The sequence below is a fragment of the Euprymna scolopes genome, chromosome 19 (assembly GCF_053919585.1).
Source record: "Euprymna scolopes isolate OS-2025 chromosome 19, ASM5391958v1, whole genome shotgun sequence".
In the NCBI taxonomy this organism is placed as follows: Eukaryota; Metazoa; Mollusca; class Cephalopoda; order Sepiida; family Sepiolidae; genus Euprymna; species Euprymna scolopes.
Window position 1 is genome coordinate 84,721,614 of NC_136500.1, and position 23,369 is coordinate 84,744,982.

Consider the following 23,369-nt stretch of genomic DNA (forward strand, 5'->3'; position numbering starts at 1 on the left):
ATATACTTGTTCGCATGACATTTAAATTTCTGCACGTTGGTAGTCAAGAGAAACAGTAGACAGGGAAGGAATTCCAAAGGCAAGCAGTTGAAGAAAAGGAGTAATTTTATGTTGGAGCAATTTATAAAATATTCAGTATGCTTTGCAAATAATTCAGATTTTGTATATTTAATTTCTTTCTTGTAGGTATTATCTTGCAACATGTTCAGAAGATGGTTCTTTGCGCCTGTGGGGAGTAACACCAGAGTCGACAAGTCCCACATCAGAATTAAGATCTCCAGTTACAAAACCCTCGAAGGTGGAAAGATTCTTCAGGTTGGCATTAATATTTTTTCAGCATTCTACAGTATGGGCCACAGATTAAAATCGCATACCAAGTAAAAATTCTTCAATATACTTATGCACCAGGCAAAAATAGGTATCCTCACCAAAAATTAGGAAAAATTATCACGTAGAATTTTAATCTCTTATATAATAAAATGACTGCAGAAATTCCCCTCAGGACCAAAGAATCACAGGTTTGCAACAACAGATGCCACATACAAATTAAATACATCTAGCCTAATAGCAACTATCTTATGTAGCTTACAAACACCATTTTAGACATATTCAGTCACGATAATAAAATGCTACATTGCATCCAACAAGCAACACCATCACAATCGCAACATCTTTAGTGGAAGTAGTTCCTATTTTTCTCTCTAAATATTGTCCTACCACCACTATCAATTGACACTGGGAAGAATTCTACATTTTTCTACGCTATTGATATTACACCGAATCGTAACTGCTTAATAGATATATAGAAATAACATAATCTCTCAGTTTCACAATATATAATTAATAAAGTCTTCCTTGACATAGTCTGCCCATTCTGAGTGGCTGAGCTATGAAAATTCTCATATTCTAGAATCTTATACTTCCTAACATTAACAAACAGTTACTAAAATTGAAATATGGTGTCACCATACACACCTTCTGTTGTTAAAGTAAGATGCCACTTCTCTTGTTAAAAATAAAATCAGTTTTCGTATTTTACTGATTTGTCATTCATTATTACGTGGTTAAATGATAGGTTGACTTATCTCCCCCTGCTTTAGGGTATTTCTTCTCATCAATGGCAGATCAGCAAAATGAAATAAAACTGATTTTTAAGTAAAAGTCTATTCAATACTTTTCCTAATTTTTGTTATAGATGCCCGTCTGATATGTAAGTATATCAAAGAATTTTTCTGTTAATTTATTTGGAACTGCAATTTTCACCTGTGCTCATAGCATTTTTTTATTTCTAATATAATAGCAAAAAGGTTTTGGTTTTAGTTACTCAAATTAACTGCTACTGTGTTTGATCCATGGTTTGAAATAGTCATATGCAAATCTGAACGCAAACAAAGAGAAAACAAAACTGACGTAATGATTAAAAAAAAACACAAGATTTATCATGAAACATTTATCTAGCTATAAAAGATATTTAATGTTATCAGAAAATAGCAGAGCTGTTGATTGTTGAGCACCATTCATTCATTCATTTAATATGAATGAAATGATTATTGTTAGCATTCATTTCCCAGATATCTTTCTAGTTAGAATTCTTTCTAGAAAGACATTGGGTACTTACGGGAGGGACCATGTGAAGGTTGCCAACATCGATAAGTGAAAACATTTCTATGGAATGAACAGGATTCGAACTTGGCACACCATAGAATTATATTAAAAAAATAAATATGTGCCCATAATCTGTCGGAGGTAATGATAAAAAAAACATATATTATCTTTGTGGATGTGTCTTGTGTAGTTTCTAATTTTTAGCTAGATGCACCAATGCATAGACAAACATACAACTGATTGCTGCAATAATTAAATTTCAAAAATTACCTAATATATTCAATGAACCAAGTGCAGTAGAGAGGCAAACAATTGCGCTTAAAGAGATGGTTACAGTCTTTAAAATATCTCTCGGGTTGGAGTCTCTAAAATAGCAGGTTAATGCCTGACACCCGATAGGATGCCCCATCCTCATCAAAAACAAGAAAATACAAGAAAATTGAAAAAATAAAAGGAGAGAGAATAACTGTCCTTTATATAATAGATAAGGTCCGTTTCCCTCTTTCATATTTGTTGTTGAACATCATTCATTTTGAATGACTCAGATGATAATTGTTGGCATTCTTTTCCCTGTTATCCTTCTGGTTAGAATTCTTTCTAGAAAGACATTCTATATTTACGGGAGGAACCATGTGCAGGTTGTCACCATCTCAAAGTGTAAGTGTTTCTGTAGAATGAACTGGATTCTAAGTTGATATGCCCAGGTTGCGAGCCAGTATCATTAACCACTTGGCCACCATCATTTCCCTGTTGAGGTTGTCATACCTTGATGGTACAACTGGAGCACAGGGTGGAGCAGGTGCTAATGTGATTTCAAAAAATTAACAGTGGACATAGTAAGTTCAGGAAACTTCTGCCATTACTAACCAGCAGAGCGTTACCCTGTCGACCAAGAGAAGTTTATTAGGTATGTGCATGCAGTGTGATGATGTATAAAGGTGAAACCTGGTTAGTTAGGGTTGAGGACATGTGTTGCATAGAGAAAAATGATATGAAAATGAAATGGTATGATGAATGTGTAATGTGAAGGGATGCTTAGATCTGTTGAGCTCAGAGGATTAAATCTGAACAATATGGGGAGATGTGTGCAGACTTTGATGGTATGACTACAGTGAAAGAACGGATGAGAGTTCTTAAGTTAGTATATGTATAACAGTTGAGGTAGCAGGTTCAGTTCACAATGGAAGGCCAAGAAAAACATGGACAGAATGAATATAAGAGAAAGAGAGATAAAGATATGGCCGAGATAGGTTAGTTTGGAAGTCTGTTTCTTAAAATTGTCTAATGTAATGCCAGCATTCAAAAATGGAAGTTTAGCAGAAAATAATAATAATGATGATAATAGTGATGATGATAATGATGATGATTCTTTAAAATTGATGATAATGATAAGGTGCATAAAGTTGATCCAGATCAACACAGAACGTTATGAAAGATCAAAAAAGCAAAGAATCCATTTCTCATGGAAAAAGATCTCTAAATGAAATATCATGAAACAAAAAAATTTAAACTATGTATAGAGACCCCAAAACAGATGGGGTAGCGTGGTCAGTTCATAGGGGACAGACAAGGAAAACATAGGAGTTAATAAATAAGGATGGACTCCTTATTTATTGGCAGGTTTTGTGTTTTGGCTGATGAAGAAGTGTCCATGAAGAATATAGCCAGATATGAGTTCCTTAACTCATCTTTACGTGGCTGATCAGATAGGTTATTTATGGAAATCACTCCAGACAAGAGGTGAAGCCATTTGATGTAAGGAGTTGACAAAAAGTAAAGATTATTATTGCAAGATCAAGAGATACCTACTAGCTTTAGTCTTGAAAAGACCAAGGCTATAATTAGGAGAAAAACACTTAGAAAGAGGGGGCTTTAATAAGCTTACAGTTTTTGGAAAGAAGCTACTGGAATAGGAAGTTGTATTACAATGAAGAATCAAAGTAGCGAATTGATGAAGACTAGTAAATCAGTGAGTCAAACGAGCTGGAACAAAAGAAGCAGAGAAAAGATTGGACCATTCTGAAGAACACATGCCATAATGGTATTTATAAAAAGACTGAGACTAGCAGCAGAGAAGAAGATAGGGTGAGGTAAATGAAACAGTATATGCCAAATACAAATCTTTATATTAACAGCTAGTCACTTCTTAACATGTTTATTTATTCAGAACAAACTTTACCTGTACATTTGGCCAGTTGGGTAACCAAGTTCATCAAACAAAGGGTTTTACATTTTGGAACGTTTGATACGAAGATGATTTGGATTATTTGGATTATTCAGACGATTGTCGTTCTCATCTCGGGCGTTATTCTCACAACGTTTTGGCTGATGTTATCTCTGATCTTCTTCAGGCGAATTTTGTCAACCCCACGAATCTGAAGAAGGTAAATATAAGATATTTGGTAAAAAATAGTAAAAGGGTGAAATCATCCGAAACGCGAGAATAACATTCAGGATGAGAACAGTAGTCTGAATAATCCAAATAAATCCAAAGATTCATATGATATGAATAGTGAATCCAAATAAATAGAAAAGTTTTTACTTCCATATTGCTATAAATTTCTCTTAACTAAGGTTTTTGTACATTTTTCTGTGACTTAAAATTCACCAATATTTGGTGATCTTTGTTAATGTTATTCAAACAGTAGTAGTAGTAGTAGTAGTAGTAATAGTTGCAGTAGTAGTAGTAATGACCGTAAGGGGAGATAACTTATGCTGTACTTGTGTTTATTTTCCATTTAAGAACCAATATTGTTTTTAAAATCTGAAATAATTTCATTTCTTTATTTCCTTTTTATTTTTATTTTACCTAAGTACTTTTTTGTTGAATTTTTTTTCTCTCAATTGAAAATGAACGCATTTTTTAAATCTGAGTTCTGATATTTTTTTTTTTCTTTCTTTCGTTTTTGATTTTAAAATTTTAATTGTTTTTATTTTGCATTTAAGACAATCACAGACTCTCGACGCTTTTCCAATGATAGAACCTGATCTTTTGGGAGAATGCTTAGGTCATTCTGGTGCTGTACAGGTATGTCACATATTACTATTAGTCTCTTTCTGCTTCTTATATCTCTTTTTCTCTCTTTCCTTTTTTTCCAGCTATGGGTTAAAGAGTATTTCTACACTTCTTACTGCCTCTCTTCATCAATATATATAGAGAGAGGAAAGTGGCAATGGAGGAAAGTGCTTACTTTTAACTATTAGTAACTAAGTAAACAGGGGAAATAGTATATAAATTCAGAGCATGGGGTGTAATACAATACCGTGAGTGGTCAGAATGAGGTTGTTGTAGGAGAAAGAGATTAAGGTTTGCTGGTGTTAGCAGCAACATTTGGTGTTTTGTCAAGGCTAAAGTAGAATGTTGTTTGGTTTAAAACAAGTTTCTTTTAATAAAAAAAAAAAAAGATCAGATCGTCTCAATAATTTTTGTATCATTTACTTTTCCTTGAGAGGATATTTATCACTGGTTCTTTAATCCAATTATCTCTATTTATTTGAAGAGATGCATGGATCACTTATACAGAGAAACATTTTCTCATTTTTTTTCTCTTCTTTGTGTATCTATTAGTGATGGGACGATTCGAAAAAAAATTTTTATTTCAATAAAATTAATAAATTTTGATTTCAATACAATTAATAAATTTTGATTTCCATACAATTAATAAATTTTGATTTCAATACAATTAATAAATTTTGATTTCAATACAATTAATAAATTTTGATTTCAATACAATTAATAAATTTTGATTTCAATTAATAAATTTTGATTTCAATACAATTAATAAATTTTGATTTCCATACAATTAATAAATTTGGATTTCAATACAATTAATAAATTTTGATTTCAATACAATTAATAAATTTTGATTTCCATACAATTAATAAATTTTGATTTCAATACAATTAATAAATTTTGATTTCAATACAATTAATAAATTTGGATTTCAATACAATTAATAAATTTTGATTTCAATACAATTAATAAATTTTGATTTCAATACAATTAATAAATTTTGATTTCGATACAATTAATAAATTTTGATTTCAATACAATTAATAAATTTTGATTTCAATACAATTAATAAATTTGGATTTCAATACAATTAATAAATTTTGATTTCAGTACAATTAATAAATTTTGATTTCAGTACAATTAATAAATTTTGATTTCGATACAATTAATAAATTTTGATTTCGATACAATTAATAAATTTTGATTTCCATACAATTAATAAATTTTGATTTCAATACAATTAATAAATTTTGATTTCGATACAATTAATAAATTTTGATTTCCATACAATTAATAAATTTTGATTTCAATACAATTAATAAATTTGGATTTCAATACAATTAATAAATTTTGATTTCAATACAATTAATAAATTTTGATTTCAATACAATTAATAAATTTGGATTTCAATACAATTAATAAATTTTGATTTCCATACAATTAATAAATTTTGATTTCAATACAATTAATAAATTTGGATTTCAATACAATTAATAAATTTTGATTTCGATACAATTAATAAATTTTGATTTCAATACAATTAATAAATTTTGATTTCAATACAATTAATAAATTTTGATTTCGATACAATTAATAAATTTGGATTTCAATACAATTAATAAATTTTGATTTCCATACAATTAATAAATTTTGATTTCGATACAATTAATAAATTTTGATTTCAATTCAATTAATAAATTTTGATTTCAATACAATTAATAAATTTTGATTTCGATACAATTAATAAATTTTGATTTTAATACAATTAATAAATTTTGATTTCCATACAATTAATAAATTTTGATTTCAATACAATTAATAAATTTTGATTTCAATACAATTAATAAATTTGGATTTCAATACAATTAATAAATTTTGATTTCCATACAATTAATAAATTTTGATTTCAATTAATAAATTTTGATTTCAATACAATTAATAAATTTTGATTTCAATACAATTAATAAATTTGGATTTCAATACAATTAATAAATTTTGATTTCCATACAATTAATAAATTTTGATTTCCATACAATTAATAAATTTTGATTTCAATACAATTAATAAATTTTGATTTCCATACAATTAATAAATTTTGATTTCAATACAATTAATAAATTTGGATTTCAATACAATTAATAAATTTGGATTTCAATACAATTAATAAATTTTGATTTCCATACAATTAATAAATTTTGATTTCAATACAATTAATAAATTTTGATTTCGATACAATTAATAAATTTTGATTTCAATTAATAAATTTTGATTTCAATACAATTAATAAATTTGGATTTCAATACAATTAATAAATTTTGATTTCCATACAATTAATAAATTTTGATTTCAATACAATTAATAAATTTGGATTTCAATACAATTAATAAATTTTGATTTCCATACAATTAATAAATTTTGATTTCAATTAATAAATTTTGATTTCAATACAATTAATAAATTTTGATTTCAATACAATTAATAAATTTGGATTTCAATACAATTAATAAATTTGGATTTCAATACAATTAATAAATTTTGATTTCAATACAATTAATAAATTTTGATTTCCATACAATTAATAAATTTTGATTTCCATACAATTAATAAATTTTGATTTCGATACAATTAATAAATTTTGATTCTAATACAATTAATAAATTTTGATTTCGATACAATTAATAAATTTTGATTTCAATTCAATTAATAAATTTGGATTTCAATACAATTAATAAATTTTGATTTCCATACAATTAATAAATTTTGATTTCCATACAATTAATAAATTTGGATTTCAATACAATTAATGAATTTTGATTCTAATACAATTAATAAATTTGGATTTCAATACAATTAATAAATTTGGATTTCAATACAATTAATAAATTTTGATTTCCATACAATTAATAAATTTTGATTTCAATACAATTAATAAATTTTGATTTCCATACAATTAATAAATTTTGATTTCAATACAATTAATAAATTTGGATTTCAATACAATTAATAAATTTTGATTTCGATACAATTAATAAATTTTGATTTCAATACAATTAATAAATTCTGATTTCGATACAATTAATAAATTTTGATTTCGATACAATTAATAAATTTTGATTTCTATACAATTAATAAATTTTGATTTCGATACAATTAATAAATTTTGATTTCAATTCAATTAATAAATTCTGATTTCGATACAATTAATAAATTTTGATTTCAATATAATTAATAAATTTTGATTTCAATACAATTAATAAATTTTGATTTCAATACAATTAATAAATTTTGATTTCGATACAATTAATAAATTTTGATTTCGATACAATTAATAAATTTTGATTTCTATACAATTAATAAATTTTGATTTCGATACAATTAATAAATTTTGATTTCAATTCAATTAATAAATTTTGATTTCCATACAATTAATAAATTTTGATTTCAATACAATTAATAAATTTTGATTTCAATTCAATTAATAAATTTTGATTTCAATACAATTAATAAATTTTGATTTCCATACAATTAATAAATTTTGATTTCAATACAATTAATAAATTTTGATTTCAATTAATAAATTTTGATTTCAATACAATTAATAAATTTTGATTTCGATACAATTAATAAATTTTGATTTCGATACAATTAATAAATTTTGATTTCAATATAATTAATAAATTTGGATTTCGCTACAATTAATAAATTTTGATTTCGATACAATTAATAAATTTTGATTTCAATTAATAAATTTTGATTTCAATACAATTAATAAATTTTGATTTCAATTAATAAATTTCGATTTCAATACAATTAATAAATTTTGATTTCAATACAATTAATAAATTTTGATTTCGATACAATTAATAAATTTTGATTTCGATACAATTAATAAATTTTGATTTCAATTAATAAATTCCGATTTCAATACAATTAATAAATTTTGATTTCAATACAATTAATAAATTTTGATTTCGATACAATTAATAAATTTTGATTTCAATTAATAAATTTTGATTTCAATACAATTAATAAATTTTGATTTCAATACAATTAATAAATTTTGATTTCGATACAATTAATAAATTTTGATTTCAATTAATAAATTTTGATTTCAATACAATTAATAAATTTTGATTTCAATACAATTAATAAATTTTGATTTCAATACAATTAATAAATTTTGATTTCAATACAATTAATAAATTTTGATTTCAATACAATTAATAAATTTTGATTTCGATACAACTAATAAATTTTGATTTCGATACAATTAATAAATTTTGATTTCAATTAATAAATTTTGATTTCGATACAATTAATAAATTTTGATTTCAATACAATTAATAAATTTTGATTTCGATACAATTAATAAATTTTGATTTCAATTAATAAATTTCGATTTCAATACAATTAATAAATTTTGATTTCAATACAATTAATAAATTTTGATTTCAATACAATTAATAAATTTTGATTTCAATACAATTAATAAATTTTGATTTCAATACAATTAATAAATTTTGATTTCAATACAATTAATAAATTTTGATTTCAATACAATTAATAAATTTTGATTTCGATACAATTAATAAATTTTGATTTCAATTAATAAATTTTGATTTCAATACAATTAATAAATTTTGATTTCAATTAATAAATTTTGATTTCAATACAATTAATAAATTTTGATTTCAATACAATTAATAAATTTTGATTTCAATACAATTAATAAATTTTGATTTCAATACAATTAATAAATTTTGATTTCAATACAATTAATAAATTTTGATTTCAATACAATTAATAAATTTTGATTTCAATACAATTAATAAATTTTGATTTCGATACAACTAATAAATTTTGATTTCGATACAATTAATAAATTTTGATTTCAATTAATAAATTTTGATTTCGATACAATTAATAAATTTTGATTTCAATACAATTAATAAATTTTGATTTCGATACAATTAATAAATTTTGATTTCAATTAATAAATTTCGATTTCAATACAATTAATAAATTTTGATTTCAATACAATTAATAAATTTTGATTTCAATACAATTAATAAATTTTGATTTCAATACAATTAATAAATTTTGATTTCAATACAATTAATAAATTTTGATTTGCATACAATTAATAAATTTTGATTTCAATACAATTAATAAATTTTGATTTCGATACAATTAATAAATTTTGATTTCAATTAATAAATTTTGATTTCAATACAATTAATAAATTTTGATTTCAATTAATAAATTTTGATTTCAATACAATTAATAAATTTTGATTTCAATACAATTAATAAATTTTGATTTCAATACAATTAATAAATTTTGATTTCAATACAATTAATAAATTTTGATTTCAATACAATTAATAAATTTTGATTTCGATACAACTAATAAATTTTGATTTCGATACAATTAATAAATTTTGATTTCAATTAATAAATTTTGATTTCGATACAATTAATAAATTTTGATTTCAATACAATTAATAAATTTTGATTTCGATACAATTAATAAATTTTGATTTCAATTAATAAATTTCGATTTCAATACAATTAATAAATTTTGATTTCAATACAATTAATAAATTTTGATTTCAATACAATTAATAAATTTTGATTTCAATACAATTAATAAATTTTGATTTCAATACAATTAATAAATTTTGATTTCAATACAATTAATAAATTTTGATTTCAATACAATTAATAAATTTTGATTTCAATACAATTAATAAATTTTGATTTCAATACAATTAATAAATTTTGATTTCAATACAATTAATAAATTTTGATTTCAATACAATTAATAAATTTTGATTTCAATACAATTAATAAATTTTGATTTCAATACAATTAATAAATTTTGATTTCAATACAATTAATAAATTTTGATTTCAATACAATTAATAAATTTTGATTTCAATACAATTAATAAATTTTGATTTCGATACAATTAATAAATTTTGATTTCGATACAATTAATAAATTTGGATTTCAATTAATAAATTTTGATTTCAATACAATTAATAAATTTTGATTTCAATTAATAAATTTTGATTTCAATACAATTAATTAATTTCGATTTCAATACAATTAATAAATTTTGATTTCAATTAATAAATTTGGATTTCAATACAATTAATAAATTTTGATTTCAATACAATTAATAAATTTTGATTTCAATACAATTAATAAATTTGGATTTCAATACAATTAATAAATTTGGATTTCAATTAATAAATTTTGATTTCAATACAATTAATAAATTTTGATTTCAATACAATTAATAAATTTTGATTTCAATTAATAAATTTTGATTTCAATACAATTAATAAATTTTGATTTCAATACAATTAATAAATTTTGATTTCAATACAATTAATAAATTTGGATTTCCATACAATTAATAAATTTTGATTTCCATACAATTAATAAATTTGGATTTCGATACAATTAATAAATTTTGATTTCAATACAATTAATAAATTTGGATTTCGATACAATTAATAAATTTGGATTTCGATACAATTAATAAATTTTGATTTCAATACAATTAATAAATTTTGATTTCAATACAATTAATAAATTTGGATTTCGATACAATTAATAAATTTGGATTTCGATACAATTAATAAATTTTGATTTCAATACAATTAATAAATTTTGATTTCAATACAATTAATAAATTTTGATTTCAATACAATTAATAAATTTTGATTTCAATTAATAAATTTTGATTTCAATACAATTAATAAATTTTGATTTCAATACAATTAATAAATTTTGATTTCAATACAATTAATAAATTTTGATTTCGATACAATTAATAAATTTGGATTTCGATACAATTAATAAATTTTGATTTCGATTAATAAATTTTGATTTCAATACAATTAATAAATTTTGATTTCGATACAATTAATAAATTTTGATTTCAATACAATTAATAAATTTTGATTTCAATACAATTAATAAATTTTGATTTCAATACAATTAATAAATTTTGATTTCGATACAATTAATAAATTTGGATTTCGATACAATTAATAAATTTTGATTTCAATACAATTAATAAATTTTGATTTCGATTAATAAATTTTGATTTCAATACAATTAATAAATTTTGATTTCGATACAATTAATAAAATTTGATTTCGATACAATTAATAAATTTTGATTTTGATATAATAAATTTTGATTTCAATACAATTAATGAATTTTGATTTCAATTAATAAATTTTGATTTCAATACAATTAATAAATTTTGATTTCGATACAATTAATAAATTTTGATTTCAATACAATTAATAAATTTTGATTTCAATTAGTAAATTTTGATTTCAATACAATTAATAAATTTTGATTTCGATACAATTAATAAATTTTGATTTCGATACAATTAATAAATTTTGATTTCCATACAATTAATAAATTTTGATTTCAATACAATTAATAAATAAACACATTTGTTTCATTTCTTTTTAGTGTCAAGAGAGAAAATTTTTTAGAATTGCGTTTCTGAATCAGAAAAAAAGGCTCAAATTTCCAATACTGATACCCCCAAAATTTTAGTTTTTCAAATTCTCAATTCCGCTTCAAATTAATCATCTCAATATTAGTATCTATATTGAGACAGGTTATATTGACGTGTAGCCTAAATTAGAAAGAGATCTGATTTGAGTAGATTATAAATGTACACAGTGGAACGATAAAATTGTCGCTCTAGAAAAGACATGATTCCATTTCCATTTAATGGAAACTGATTTTTTTTTTGTTGTTGCAGACCATCTACTAGTTGGTCAGTTGTTTACAAATCCTAAGAACTATAGGAGCCTTCTATCATGTCTGAAAGTGACACAATGCTCAACAACCTAGATCAGAGATGCACTGCTGTACAACTCATGCTTCCTATTGATCCAAGCTATGACAACAGGACCATTCCCAACACCCTCAAAATGCATAGCATAATTGCCACAAATAACAGAGTTTTGCCTAGGGTTATGAAAACAAAGTTTTCGGTCACAATTATGGTCTTTGGTGTGGTTTCAAGTGGAGGCCACATCATGCTACCTCACATCTTCTAAGTCGACTTGAAAGTCAACACCAAAGTGTACTTGGATGTGCTGAACAGTGCGGTGATCCCCTGATGCAATCAGGTGGCTGCTGGCAGACCCTAAGTGTGGCAGCAGGACTCTACAAAGAGCGCTACGACTTTGTACACTTCTTTCACTGCTCCTCCTCCTCCTCCTCCTCCTCCTCCTCCTCCTCAACCTCCTCCTCCTTCTCCTCCTCCTCCTACTACTACTACTACCGGAACCCGCTGGACTACTTCGTTTGGTCATACATCAAGAATATCCCCAACATGACCTCCCACAACACCAAAGTCAGCCTGATCGCTGCGATCCGCTGAGTGTTTGCTGAGCTCCCGCCAGAGCTTGTGGAAAAGGCATGCTTCCAGTTCTGGATCTGTATCGAGACAGTGATTGAGGCTTAAGACGGCTACATTGAATAGATGTCAGCTCTACTACATAATCAAATAGTGATTTTCAATAAAAGTTTCAAAATAAAGCTGTAGTATTGTTTTTTAGGACAACAAATTTATTGTTCCACTATGTATGGAAGCCTAAAAAGAAATGAAAATGAAAAAAAAAAAAATCTTGTTTCTGAAATTTTTTTTTTATTTCCCTTTCAGATGTTTCTTGATTTTGGGAATGATGGTTTGGTGACCTGTGGTGTTGATGGAATGATGATAGCCTGGAAAGTGAGTATTTAACAAATAATAATTTAAAACAATTTTGGTGAAAGGACTTTTCAATTCTAATTGTCCCAACACTAACCTTAACTCTAACATCTACACTTACATTCTAATTTACATCTCATTAATCTATTTTGTTATACCAACTACACCACATACAATTATCCTAATTAACTTCAAAAGAATATGTGCTTAGAGAGCTTATTAACCTCACAAAATAAGAGATATACAGTGTAGACATTTTTTTTTGTAGATATTAAAGCCAAAATAGTACCCATATGATGAAGATAATTTTTCCTTGTATATATCAAGCCAAAACAGCACCTGTATCACACAGATATATTTTTTGGTTCACATGTACAAGCAGTACCCTCCTATATTTTTTTATTTTCGTTTTTTTTCAATTTTTTTCAGCGGATTTTTATTGAATAGACACTAGTCTACCGGATTATAAAACAATGAAAAAATGTCAAATATTTAAAAAAGAAAAAAATTGGAAAAAAAAATATATTCATCCGGGCAAAACCTTTATGAATGTCAGTTTACAAAACTTGAAGATAACCATAAATATGTATATAATAATCAGAAATGGGCAGATTTTAAGCGAAATTACAAAACCGGGCCAAATAGCCTAAAAAAGGCTAAATTCGCAAAATTTGGCCTAAAAATGTCGAGTGGTTTTAAAATGGGTGATCAATTCACATTGTATTCGAAACCGAGTACCCTCTATAAATATTAAAATATTGATTTCTTTTTTCATTTTTTCTTTATAATCTGATAGACTAGTGTCCATTTAATAAAAATCCACTGAAAAAAAATGAAAAAAAGATGAAAATAAAAAAGTATATAGGGAGGGGTACCACTCGTACTGGTGAAGCACTTTTTTTTTTTTACGGAAATCACTTTTGACAAAGATGAAGCGATTTGATATAAGGAGCTACAAAACAGTATTTCTTCCTCCTTTGTAGATATCAAACCAAAGTAGCACCCTCTATATCTACATATTTATATGACTTGACCAGAAAAAAAAAAAATAGCATGAAATCTGAATGATTTCTTTTCCCTTCTTTTATTTTTTCTAGAACCATGAACACGAAGAAATGAAGAGATGCACGCAGGTCTTGGAATTACAACAATCAAACGACTTTATCATTTAACGACTTCATTTGGTTTTTATTCAACAAACACATATCAAAACCTGCAAATGGAAATCAGATTTTTCTTCTACTCATGAAAGGTCCCAATAAATTATGATCTTCAACAGTTCTCAAACTCTCTAGTTTAAAAATACAGGGTGTCTTCCCACCGTCCCCCCTCCCCAAATGTCAGCCATGAATTAAAATTTACAATTTCTCTTTGCAGTCCAACCATATTTGTGACAAAGAAACTTTAGTCTATGCCTGATTTATCCACACTTAGTAATCAAAACCAAACGCTATAATCATTCTGTTCTATGTATTCAATTAACGATTTTCTTTTAAACGAAATCAAATCTCATTAATCAAATCATTTAGTAATGATTCCATTCACATTTGTTTTGAGTCATTCATAGATTGATCTGAAAGATATGTGACATGACCAAACTGCTCCACTATCTGAAGTAGTTATTTTTTATTTGTATTTACTGCTATTTTGTCCCAAACAAGACACGGTGCCACTTGGATGTAAGGGGCTACTATCTTGGACATAATTTGCAGGGATACCATGTAGGCAGTTGAGCAGCAAGATGTCTGTTTACGTTTCACTTAAACTTCTGCATGTCAGTACAGTCAGGGTAACAGGAACCCGGGAGGGAATTCCAGAGTGTAGCAGTTTGAGGGAAGAAACTATTAGAGCAGAAGGCTTTCCAGCATCTAGGGATCTCAAAAGTGAAGGGAGAGGATTTTGCTGTTTGTCGAGAGTACTTACATCTAGTGGGTACAACAGCTTGAGAGTTTGTCGAAGCACCTTCAATTAAAATACTTGTAAAATAGGCACAGGGTTGCAACATTTCGTCGTTGGAGTTTGGTTGACAGAGCGGGGCATTCCCATTGTCAAAAATAAAAATATTTTAAAAAATATTTGAACATCTAAAAAGTTATGTTTTTGGAACCATTTGCTGATGAGTGCAAGTGGAATTACCGCTACCCGTGAAATAGCAGGATTTGTGGTCACAGTTTACCTCTCTTGATCAGCTGTGTTCTGGCTGTGTCATGAAGGATGTAGCTCCTCACTATACACGGTGGGTCATTCACTATGGAGAGGCTATATTTTGCATAGTGTTGGGATACATTAAGTCAAGGACACCTCTGCAAGCTAATTCGGAAACGTACTACTTCACCAAAAAACTCTTAACCCGCATTTAATTATATATCTTCTGTTTATTATTACACTGGAAACACATTAAACACATTAAATCAAAAAGATCAATAAATTTTAAACTAATCGGCATATTAAATACATGTTAAATCAAAATTAACAAAAACAAAAACAAGATCATTAGTGGATGACCTGCATCATAATTTTTGATGCCTGTTGATGTTTTTATGAAAATTTTTAAATGAACTGGAACTACTGCTACTCATAGAATAGCAGGATTCATGCTCAAGGTTATTTTGTATGGCATAATTATGTTTGACACACCGGTTCCTGTTAGATCATCAAAGTTAAGCAGCATTAAACCTGGTCAGTACTAAAATGGGTGACCATTTGGAAATACAAGGTGCTGCATGAGTTAGATAATAGCATTTACTTGCCTGTTATCTGTTTATAGATCCGTCTATATAATTATTGATCTATCGATCTGTCTATATAATTATCTATCTATCGATCTATCCATCTGTCTATATAATTATCTATCTATCTATATAACACAATGCTTTTTTTTTTACATATTTTTCATCCAATAATTCATTCATAATTATCTATCTATCTATCGATCTATCTGTCTATATAATTATCTATCTATCGATCGATCTGTCAATATAATTATCTCTCTATCGATCTGTCTATATAATTATCTATCTATCGATCTGTCTATCTATCTATTGAACTATCTATATAATTATGTATCTATTAATCTATCTGTCTATATAATTATCTATCTGTTTATATAATTATCTATCTATCGATCTGCCTATCTGTCTATATAATTATCTATCTAGCGATGAGTGAACAACAGAGATTTAAATTGTGACATGTTTTGACATATATCAAACTTTGTGACCGATCAGTTTGCACCAGAAGTATCCAAACAAGGACCGGACGTGACGTGTCAGGTGCTCTGGTTTGAGTAAGCTGTTTAACTTAACTGAGTTGGATTTGAGATGCCAAACAAGCAGGATAGGTTAAGAAAGTACCCCAATGAGGGATGTAACAGTCTCACAGGGAGAACCCACAAGTCAAGATTCACTCGAGTTCTGCTCGATGCCTGAGGAGTGAATAAAATATATATTAAAAACACGCATTTGTCTTTGGTTCCTGTCTTGAAGCGGTTCTTTAAACAGGTTCCAGCTCCACCAGGATTCAGCGGCGAAAAGACAGAAGCGACTAACAGCGGACCGGTACGCCGTTTTCGTTTTGTGTATTATATGTTCTGACACGCACACAGAGACTAGGCGAGTCACGGGACGTTAAGATAGACATTCAAGTACAAGACAACAGTCAGTTATACTAAAAACAATATACATAGATACATATATATATATGGCCGGTTAATATAAAAATATGTGCTAAACTATTTAGTGATAACAACACAACATATGTGCTCTCCACTTATCTCAGTATTGTTTCTAGTCTTCTGGGATTTCTCTTTGTCACTGGAATCAAGCAGTGCCAATTTATGAGAGATGTGGTTAGATATTGCGTAATCCTTGCTTCACAATTACAGGCGCAACTACCCTCACAGGAAGTATCCATTGTCTCTTGGGATTGAATGGAGGCGATGGTCAAGGTTTACTCCTCTAGATCCACTGTCTTCTGTTTGTATGTGCATGCATATTAAAATGGTAACCTTATAAAAGACTAGTATGACTACCCGGCGTTGCCCGGATGGAGAGAGGTGGTATTCTAAAGATATTGAGCAACCCCTAGAAAAAAAACAAATTTTTGTTTCAATCAAAATAGCAGCGAGTACCCCTGCAAATGCAAAAAAAAAAAAAAAAAAATTAGCCGCAGTAGGTAAGTTCGAACCTGTAACGTGAAAGAGGAAAAGGAGGTGAAAAAAGTTAACGCATTTGCTGTCACGGCCACAACGACTTATGATGTCACGGCGGGTCAAAATAATGTTTTTTAAACGTACATTCAGATCACTAGGCATATGACTTGCAAAATGTTGACGCAAAAAGTGACCACTTCTTGCAAAAAAACGGCCCAGTCGGAGAATTAATCTTTTTGGCCAATTTTTACATATTTTTCATCCAAAAGATTGATCTTTCCAACAATACCGATTTTTTCATTGTCCAATGCATCTGTTAAAAGTCTTTGGCCAACATACACACACATACACACACACAAACTGACACAGATTTTCTCGTTTATATATTAGATGTTGCTCTTTACCATGCATGGATGGTCATTCACTATGGAGAGGCTATATTTTTTATAGTGCTGAGATACATGAAAACTAATTGGGGGGGGGGACCCCTGGAGATTAATTCAGAAAGATACTACCCTACCTCAAATACTTTATCCTAACCTACCTCCTGCTCATTATTCCACTGAAAACATGTTCAACTAAAAAAAAACAAAAAAAAAACAATGAATTTTAAAATAATCAGCATGTTAAATACACCTTTGATCTAAAAAAAAACATATCGATTGCTTGCAAGAACACAAAATTAATCATAATTTTAGGTGCTTATTGATTTTTTGCAAGATTTTATAAACTAATCACAATTTTTAACTAAGCTCCCATGTGTGTGATTTTTAGTTTGTTATTTTTATTTTATTCATTTTTTTGTTTTTGATAATTAGCACCCATGGTCTTTTGGGGGTTTTTTTTTTAGACGAGAAGCATAATTAACCATATTTCATCAACACCTGTACTTTACAGAAATATCTATACTTAATCATAAAGATTTGAGCGTCTTTTAAATATCACACCTACTGTTTCATGTAACACTTGCATATTAGTTTTCAATATACATTTAAAATCTAGAGTGAAATTGGTTCTTATAACCAACCCACATTTTTATACATAGTACTAACAAGGTGTCCCAGCATTGTCCAGTCATAAAATATGCTTTTATATGGTGTGAATTTATACAGATTTCATATTTATTATTATAGAGCCAATTCTCTATTGATTAATATATTGTACCCAATATATAGTAGTGATTTCAAAAGTTAAAAAAAAAAAATATGATTTGGGTGCCATCAGCTATAAATCGAAACTAAAATATTTAGCTTTCTAGCTGTATTCACTATCATATAACCTAAGGACGGATGGATATCAAAACTTTAAAAATTAATGCAGTTTAACATATAAATGTATATTTGTGCATGTGTAGAGGAGCACTTATGCCTGCCAAGTTCCAATTTTTCAATTTTTACACCTTAGCAGCTATTTTTACCGGTTAAAAACCAAATCGAATTTGTTCCACAACTTTGAATCCCATATATATTAAGTTTTAAATCTGTAGATCAAACATTAACAGAGTAGTTTAGTAGAGATCATTCCACACACATGTACACAAACACACAGCTAAGATAACTTTTATATTAGTAGCCTGGTAAGGCCACAAGTTTAATCAGCTTGCTCCAAAGGAGAGTTTCATGGGAGTATGAAGTTCACATGTGGTCCCCAGACACATGTATTTCTGAGTTTGGAGAGATGATGTTTCTGTTTTTGCAACTCTTGCGAGTAGGTGTTGATGTTTGCCTACATGCTGGCCTAGCCTTCCCAAATAGTCACCCATCTGGTACTGGCCCGGCTCATCATTGCTTAACTTAGGTGATCTGGCAAGAACCGGTGTGTCAACATGTCATGCGGTGAGCTGTATGTAATTATTCTAATAAAGTACATTATTGAAAATAGTAAATAGTATGAAATATTTTATTTATGAAATGTTTTTGGTAATTAATTTAAAAAAAAAAAAAAAATTTTTATTATTGATTTCAATGTCAACAATCCATCTGATCTTTTTGTAACTCCGAAAAAGATGTAATTCAAGAGATGGTGCTTTGAAGAAGGAAGGAAAAAAAGTCGAAGGAGAAGAAATTAAAAAAGAAAACTTTGAATAGAGATATCATTTAAAAAAATATATATTGAAAATAAAAACGAATTGAAACTGCTTGTTTTGTTTTTGTTTTTTTGTTTATCTTGTTATTTATATATTTCGACAAAGAATTGAAAATAAAAATTGTTTTATCACATGTGTATTCAGAACTGGAGACTCTGTTGATTTGGTCACATTGAAAGAATAGATGAGAGTGGCTAATTTAGTAGATGTACAACGCTTTGAGGTAGTAGTGTTAGTTGGCAGGGGAAGGCTAAGGAAAAAAAAAACATGGGAAGAAGTGATAAGAATGGATTTGAGATAAAGAGGGATAAATAAAGACCTGGCCAAAGATAGGTTGGTTTGGAAGTATATTTTTAAAAGCTTGTTTAACATATGGTAACATGTAAAACGGACATTAAACAGATGACAATGATGATGATGATCATCATCATCATCGTTATCACCACCACCATATGCTGTTAAAAATCTCTCTAAAAGGAGCCACCAAGAATTACAGACAAAACAGGCTGGAAGCAGTTCCTCCAAAATACAAGCGAATGGATTTGAGAGGCTAAGGAAAAAACATGGGAGAAAGAATGGATTTGAGAGAAAGAGGGATAAATAAAGACCTGGCCAGAGATAGGTTAGCTTGGAAGTCATTTTTCTAAAAGCTACTTAACAACATATGCCAGCATGTAAAATGGACATTAAACAGGCAGACAAAGCAGTTCCTCCAAAACAGTTGCTGATTTGGCATCAGAAATTTAACAACCAGGTTTTGTTTAATACTATTCTATTAATATTGAGAAAGTTTGGAAATTTTTAGATGACGATGGATTATTCAAACTACTTTTCTCATCTCCAATGTTATTCTCACAACGTTTCGACTGAAGTAACCTCCAATCTTCTTTAAGTGTGTCTTATTGAACTCTGAAATTTTCATGGCATTTCCAATGGAGCTCTTTATTTAATCGATGGAGGTAGATTATTTTTGTTCTGTCAGCCATGAACGGCTAGAAATCTTAAGCAATTCTTAATCATATGCTTAATATCATCCATTCTGAGGATTGAATCTTCAGTTGATTATTACTAAGCACTTCTAGCTGTTGCATCACAGATTCATGTGGCTGACTGAATGAGAGCAAACTACCCCTGTGACTTAAATAAATGGTTCCATTCGTAAATTTCATACAGATTTCTGAGTTTGACCTGACACAACTGAAAATGGTCAGAGGTTACATCAACAAAAGTGTGCGAATAATATCTAAGATGAGAACAATAGTCTGAATAATTCTAGCGGGAAAGCTATGCAGCCCCCTCTCCTGTAATAACCATTCAGTCATGAGTAAATTAATATGATAAATTCAGTATGAAAATTATATTGAAAACAAGTTAAGTAAGAAGTTAATCTAAAATTATTTAAAAAATTTTTTTAATGGAAAAAATATTATTTTGGGATAAAGTTCATTTGAAAATAAAATTTTTTCAATCAATTAGGTTTCAAGGACCCACAAATTAAGCAAAATATGTAAAATATTTAATATTGAATACCCCCCCCTCTTTTTTTTTATGTTAAAAATTGATCTTGTGATGAAAATCAAAATAGTTTGAGTTTATTGTCTGTTTGTTTGCAGATGCCACATGCATTGAAAGTCAAGCCGGAGCTGTTCCTTTTGTTTTCTTCATTTTATGGGGTCTTTGAAACTTAATTGATCCAAGTTTTTATTACGCTTAGAAAGGTGTGGTCTTTGATTGACATCAGATAGTGGGTGTCATGTTAAACCCGTTCCTCTCAACTGCTGCAACAATTAGAGTGCTGAAAATACACTTGATTACTTCAAAAGATGTATGCATATAGATCACTTGGATTATTCAGACTCGGGGAACCAGTACAGGATTTTGAACTGAACCCTTTGAATGCCAATTAAATGAAGAGTTCAACCCTAAATTCTGTATTGGTTCATAAAGAGTCCCAAATTCAGAAAGATGCACCTTATGAAGGTTGGAAAATTACATAGGCTGAAACGTGAAAATATCAGCCAAAATGAGAACATTGCTGAGGACGCAGTTAGGAGATTCAGAGTTCCTATCCTGTCACAGTTACTACCTGACGAAGGCCAGAAGAATAGTTGGCCGAAACGTCATGAAACAACAAGTAAAAAAGATGAGGATAATAGTCTGCAATTAATAAATAATACTCATCTCAATAATGAATTCCAATTAATTAAATAATATATAATATTCGATACGGACCCGACCATGAAAGATCAGATAATAAATCAACGTGGATTTAAAAGACCAAAAAATCCAAGAAGATAGCGGTTTCAATCCTACTCAAAACCAGCCAGAGGCTTACTTGGCCAAAACGTGAGACAACAACAACTATGGAAGGCAATAACTGCTGAGGATGTAGTTAGGAGATTCAGAGTTCCTATCCCGTTGTGGTTACCCCCTGACGAAGGCCAAAGGAATAGTTGGCCGAAACGTTGTGAAACAATAATTAAAACAGATAAATAAATTAATAAATAATACTCATCTCAATAATGAATTCATATTAATTAAATCATGCATAAAATGAGAACAGTAGTCTGAATAATCCAAATAATACAATAACATCAATATGCTAATTTATCAGTAAATAAGTTCTTAGTAATGAAACTGTAGTGCAACAGTTCTAAGCGATAGTCTTCTTGGGGTTAATGATTCAATCCTTGCTACAGATGATAATAGCTAAAAAATAATAATTAAGTAACACTTCTATCCAGTCATATCTGACAGAACAAGAACAATCTACCTGTTTGGGTTTAATAAAAAAAATTCAGTTTAGATTCTGCATAGATTTCTGAGTTAAAAATGATCCACCCAAACAAGCTTGGAGGTTGCAATGACTGAGATGTTTAAAAAATAATGAAGATGAGAATAGTACTCTGTAAAAAAAAAAAATGCAAATTATCAATTTTCATCTAAAAAAATTCAAAAACAAAATAATGATTGAATATATTACGTTTCTAATTGAAGAAACTGTAAAAAGAAATGTTTAAAAAATTTATTTATTTATTTAGCATTATTATTTATATTATTATTATTATTATCATCATCATCATCATCATCTTTTTTTATGTCGGGTAAAAGCAAATAGGAAATATCCAGTTTCACATTAAAGGGTCCTTCTCCAGCTCGTAGGGTTGTGCTTCTCCCCAGTATTCACTGATAGGTTTACTAAAGTGATCATTTCTGCGGAAAACTGTGTCTCGTGCCGTCACCATGCTCACACCCTGAAGATGAGAGAATTGAGGATGAAAAAATTATTTTGAAGTTAAAAAAAAAAAAAAAAAAAAGAAAATCTGAAAACTTGTTAACATTTATTACAACAATGGAATCTTTGTATTGCTTGGACTATTGTTGCCATCTTGTGTGTTAATATCACAACGTTTCAGTTGATGTAACTTTTCTTGCAAACATGAGCTTGTGGCTTAATGGATAAAGTATTAGATTAATGCATAAATAATGTCGTTTTTTATCAGATATATCTATATCTATATATATATATATATATATATATATATATATATATATATCTATAATATAAAGCTGAACGTCTGTGTGTGTGTGTCTGGTCACGAATAGGCTCCTATATGGTTGACTATTATAGAAAACTGATCACATATAATGATAGAAGATGTATCAAGACACAGGAATGGGTATGTTTTATCAGGCATAATGATGATTCATTAAAATTGTGGGGTCTGCGTACACGCCTGGTCCACAAAGTATGGAAA

At 27.7% G+C, this 23,369-nt stretch overlaps 2 protein-coding genes across 2 annotated transcripts in view; one reads left to right on the forward strand and one right to left on the reverse strand.

Moving 5' to 3' along the window:
- Positions 1 to 19,662, forward strand: part of LOC145239811 (WD repeat-containing protein 41-like) — an 81,798-nt gene extending 62,136 nt beyond the window's left edge. The window contains exons 11-14 of the mRNA XM_080103339.1: positions 187 to 315; positions 4,552 to 4,633; positions 13,328 to 13,396; positions 14,473 to 19,662. Coding sequence (XP_079959465.1) covers positions 187 to 315; positions 4,552 to 4,633; positions 13,328 to 13,396; positions 14,473 to 14,547 — 355 coding nt within the window. The 3' untranslated portion in view covers positions 14,548 to 19,662. The remainder of the gene's footprint in view (positions 1 to 186; positions 316 to 4,551; positions 4,634 to 13,327; positions 13,397 to 14,472) is intronic.
- A 2,962-nt stretch (positions 19,663 to 22,624) lies between these two features.
- LOC145239812 (sperm-associated antigen 8-like) overlaps positions 22,625 to 23,369 on the reverse strand; it is a 28,677-nt gene continuing 27,932 nt past the window's right edge. The window contains exon 5 of the mRNA XM_080103340.1: positions 22,625 to 22,865. Coding sequence (XP_079959466.1) covers positions 22,743 to 22,865 — 123 coding nt within the window. The 3' untranslated portion in view covers positions 22,625 to 22,742. The remainder of the gene's footprint in view (positions 22,866 to 23,369) is intronic.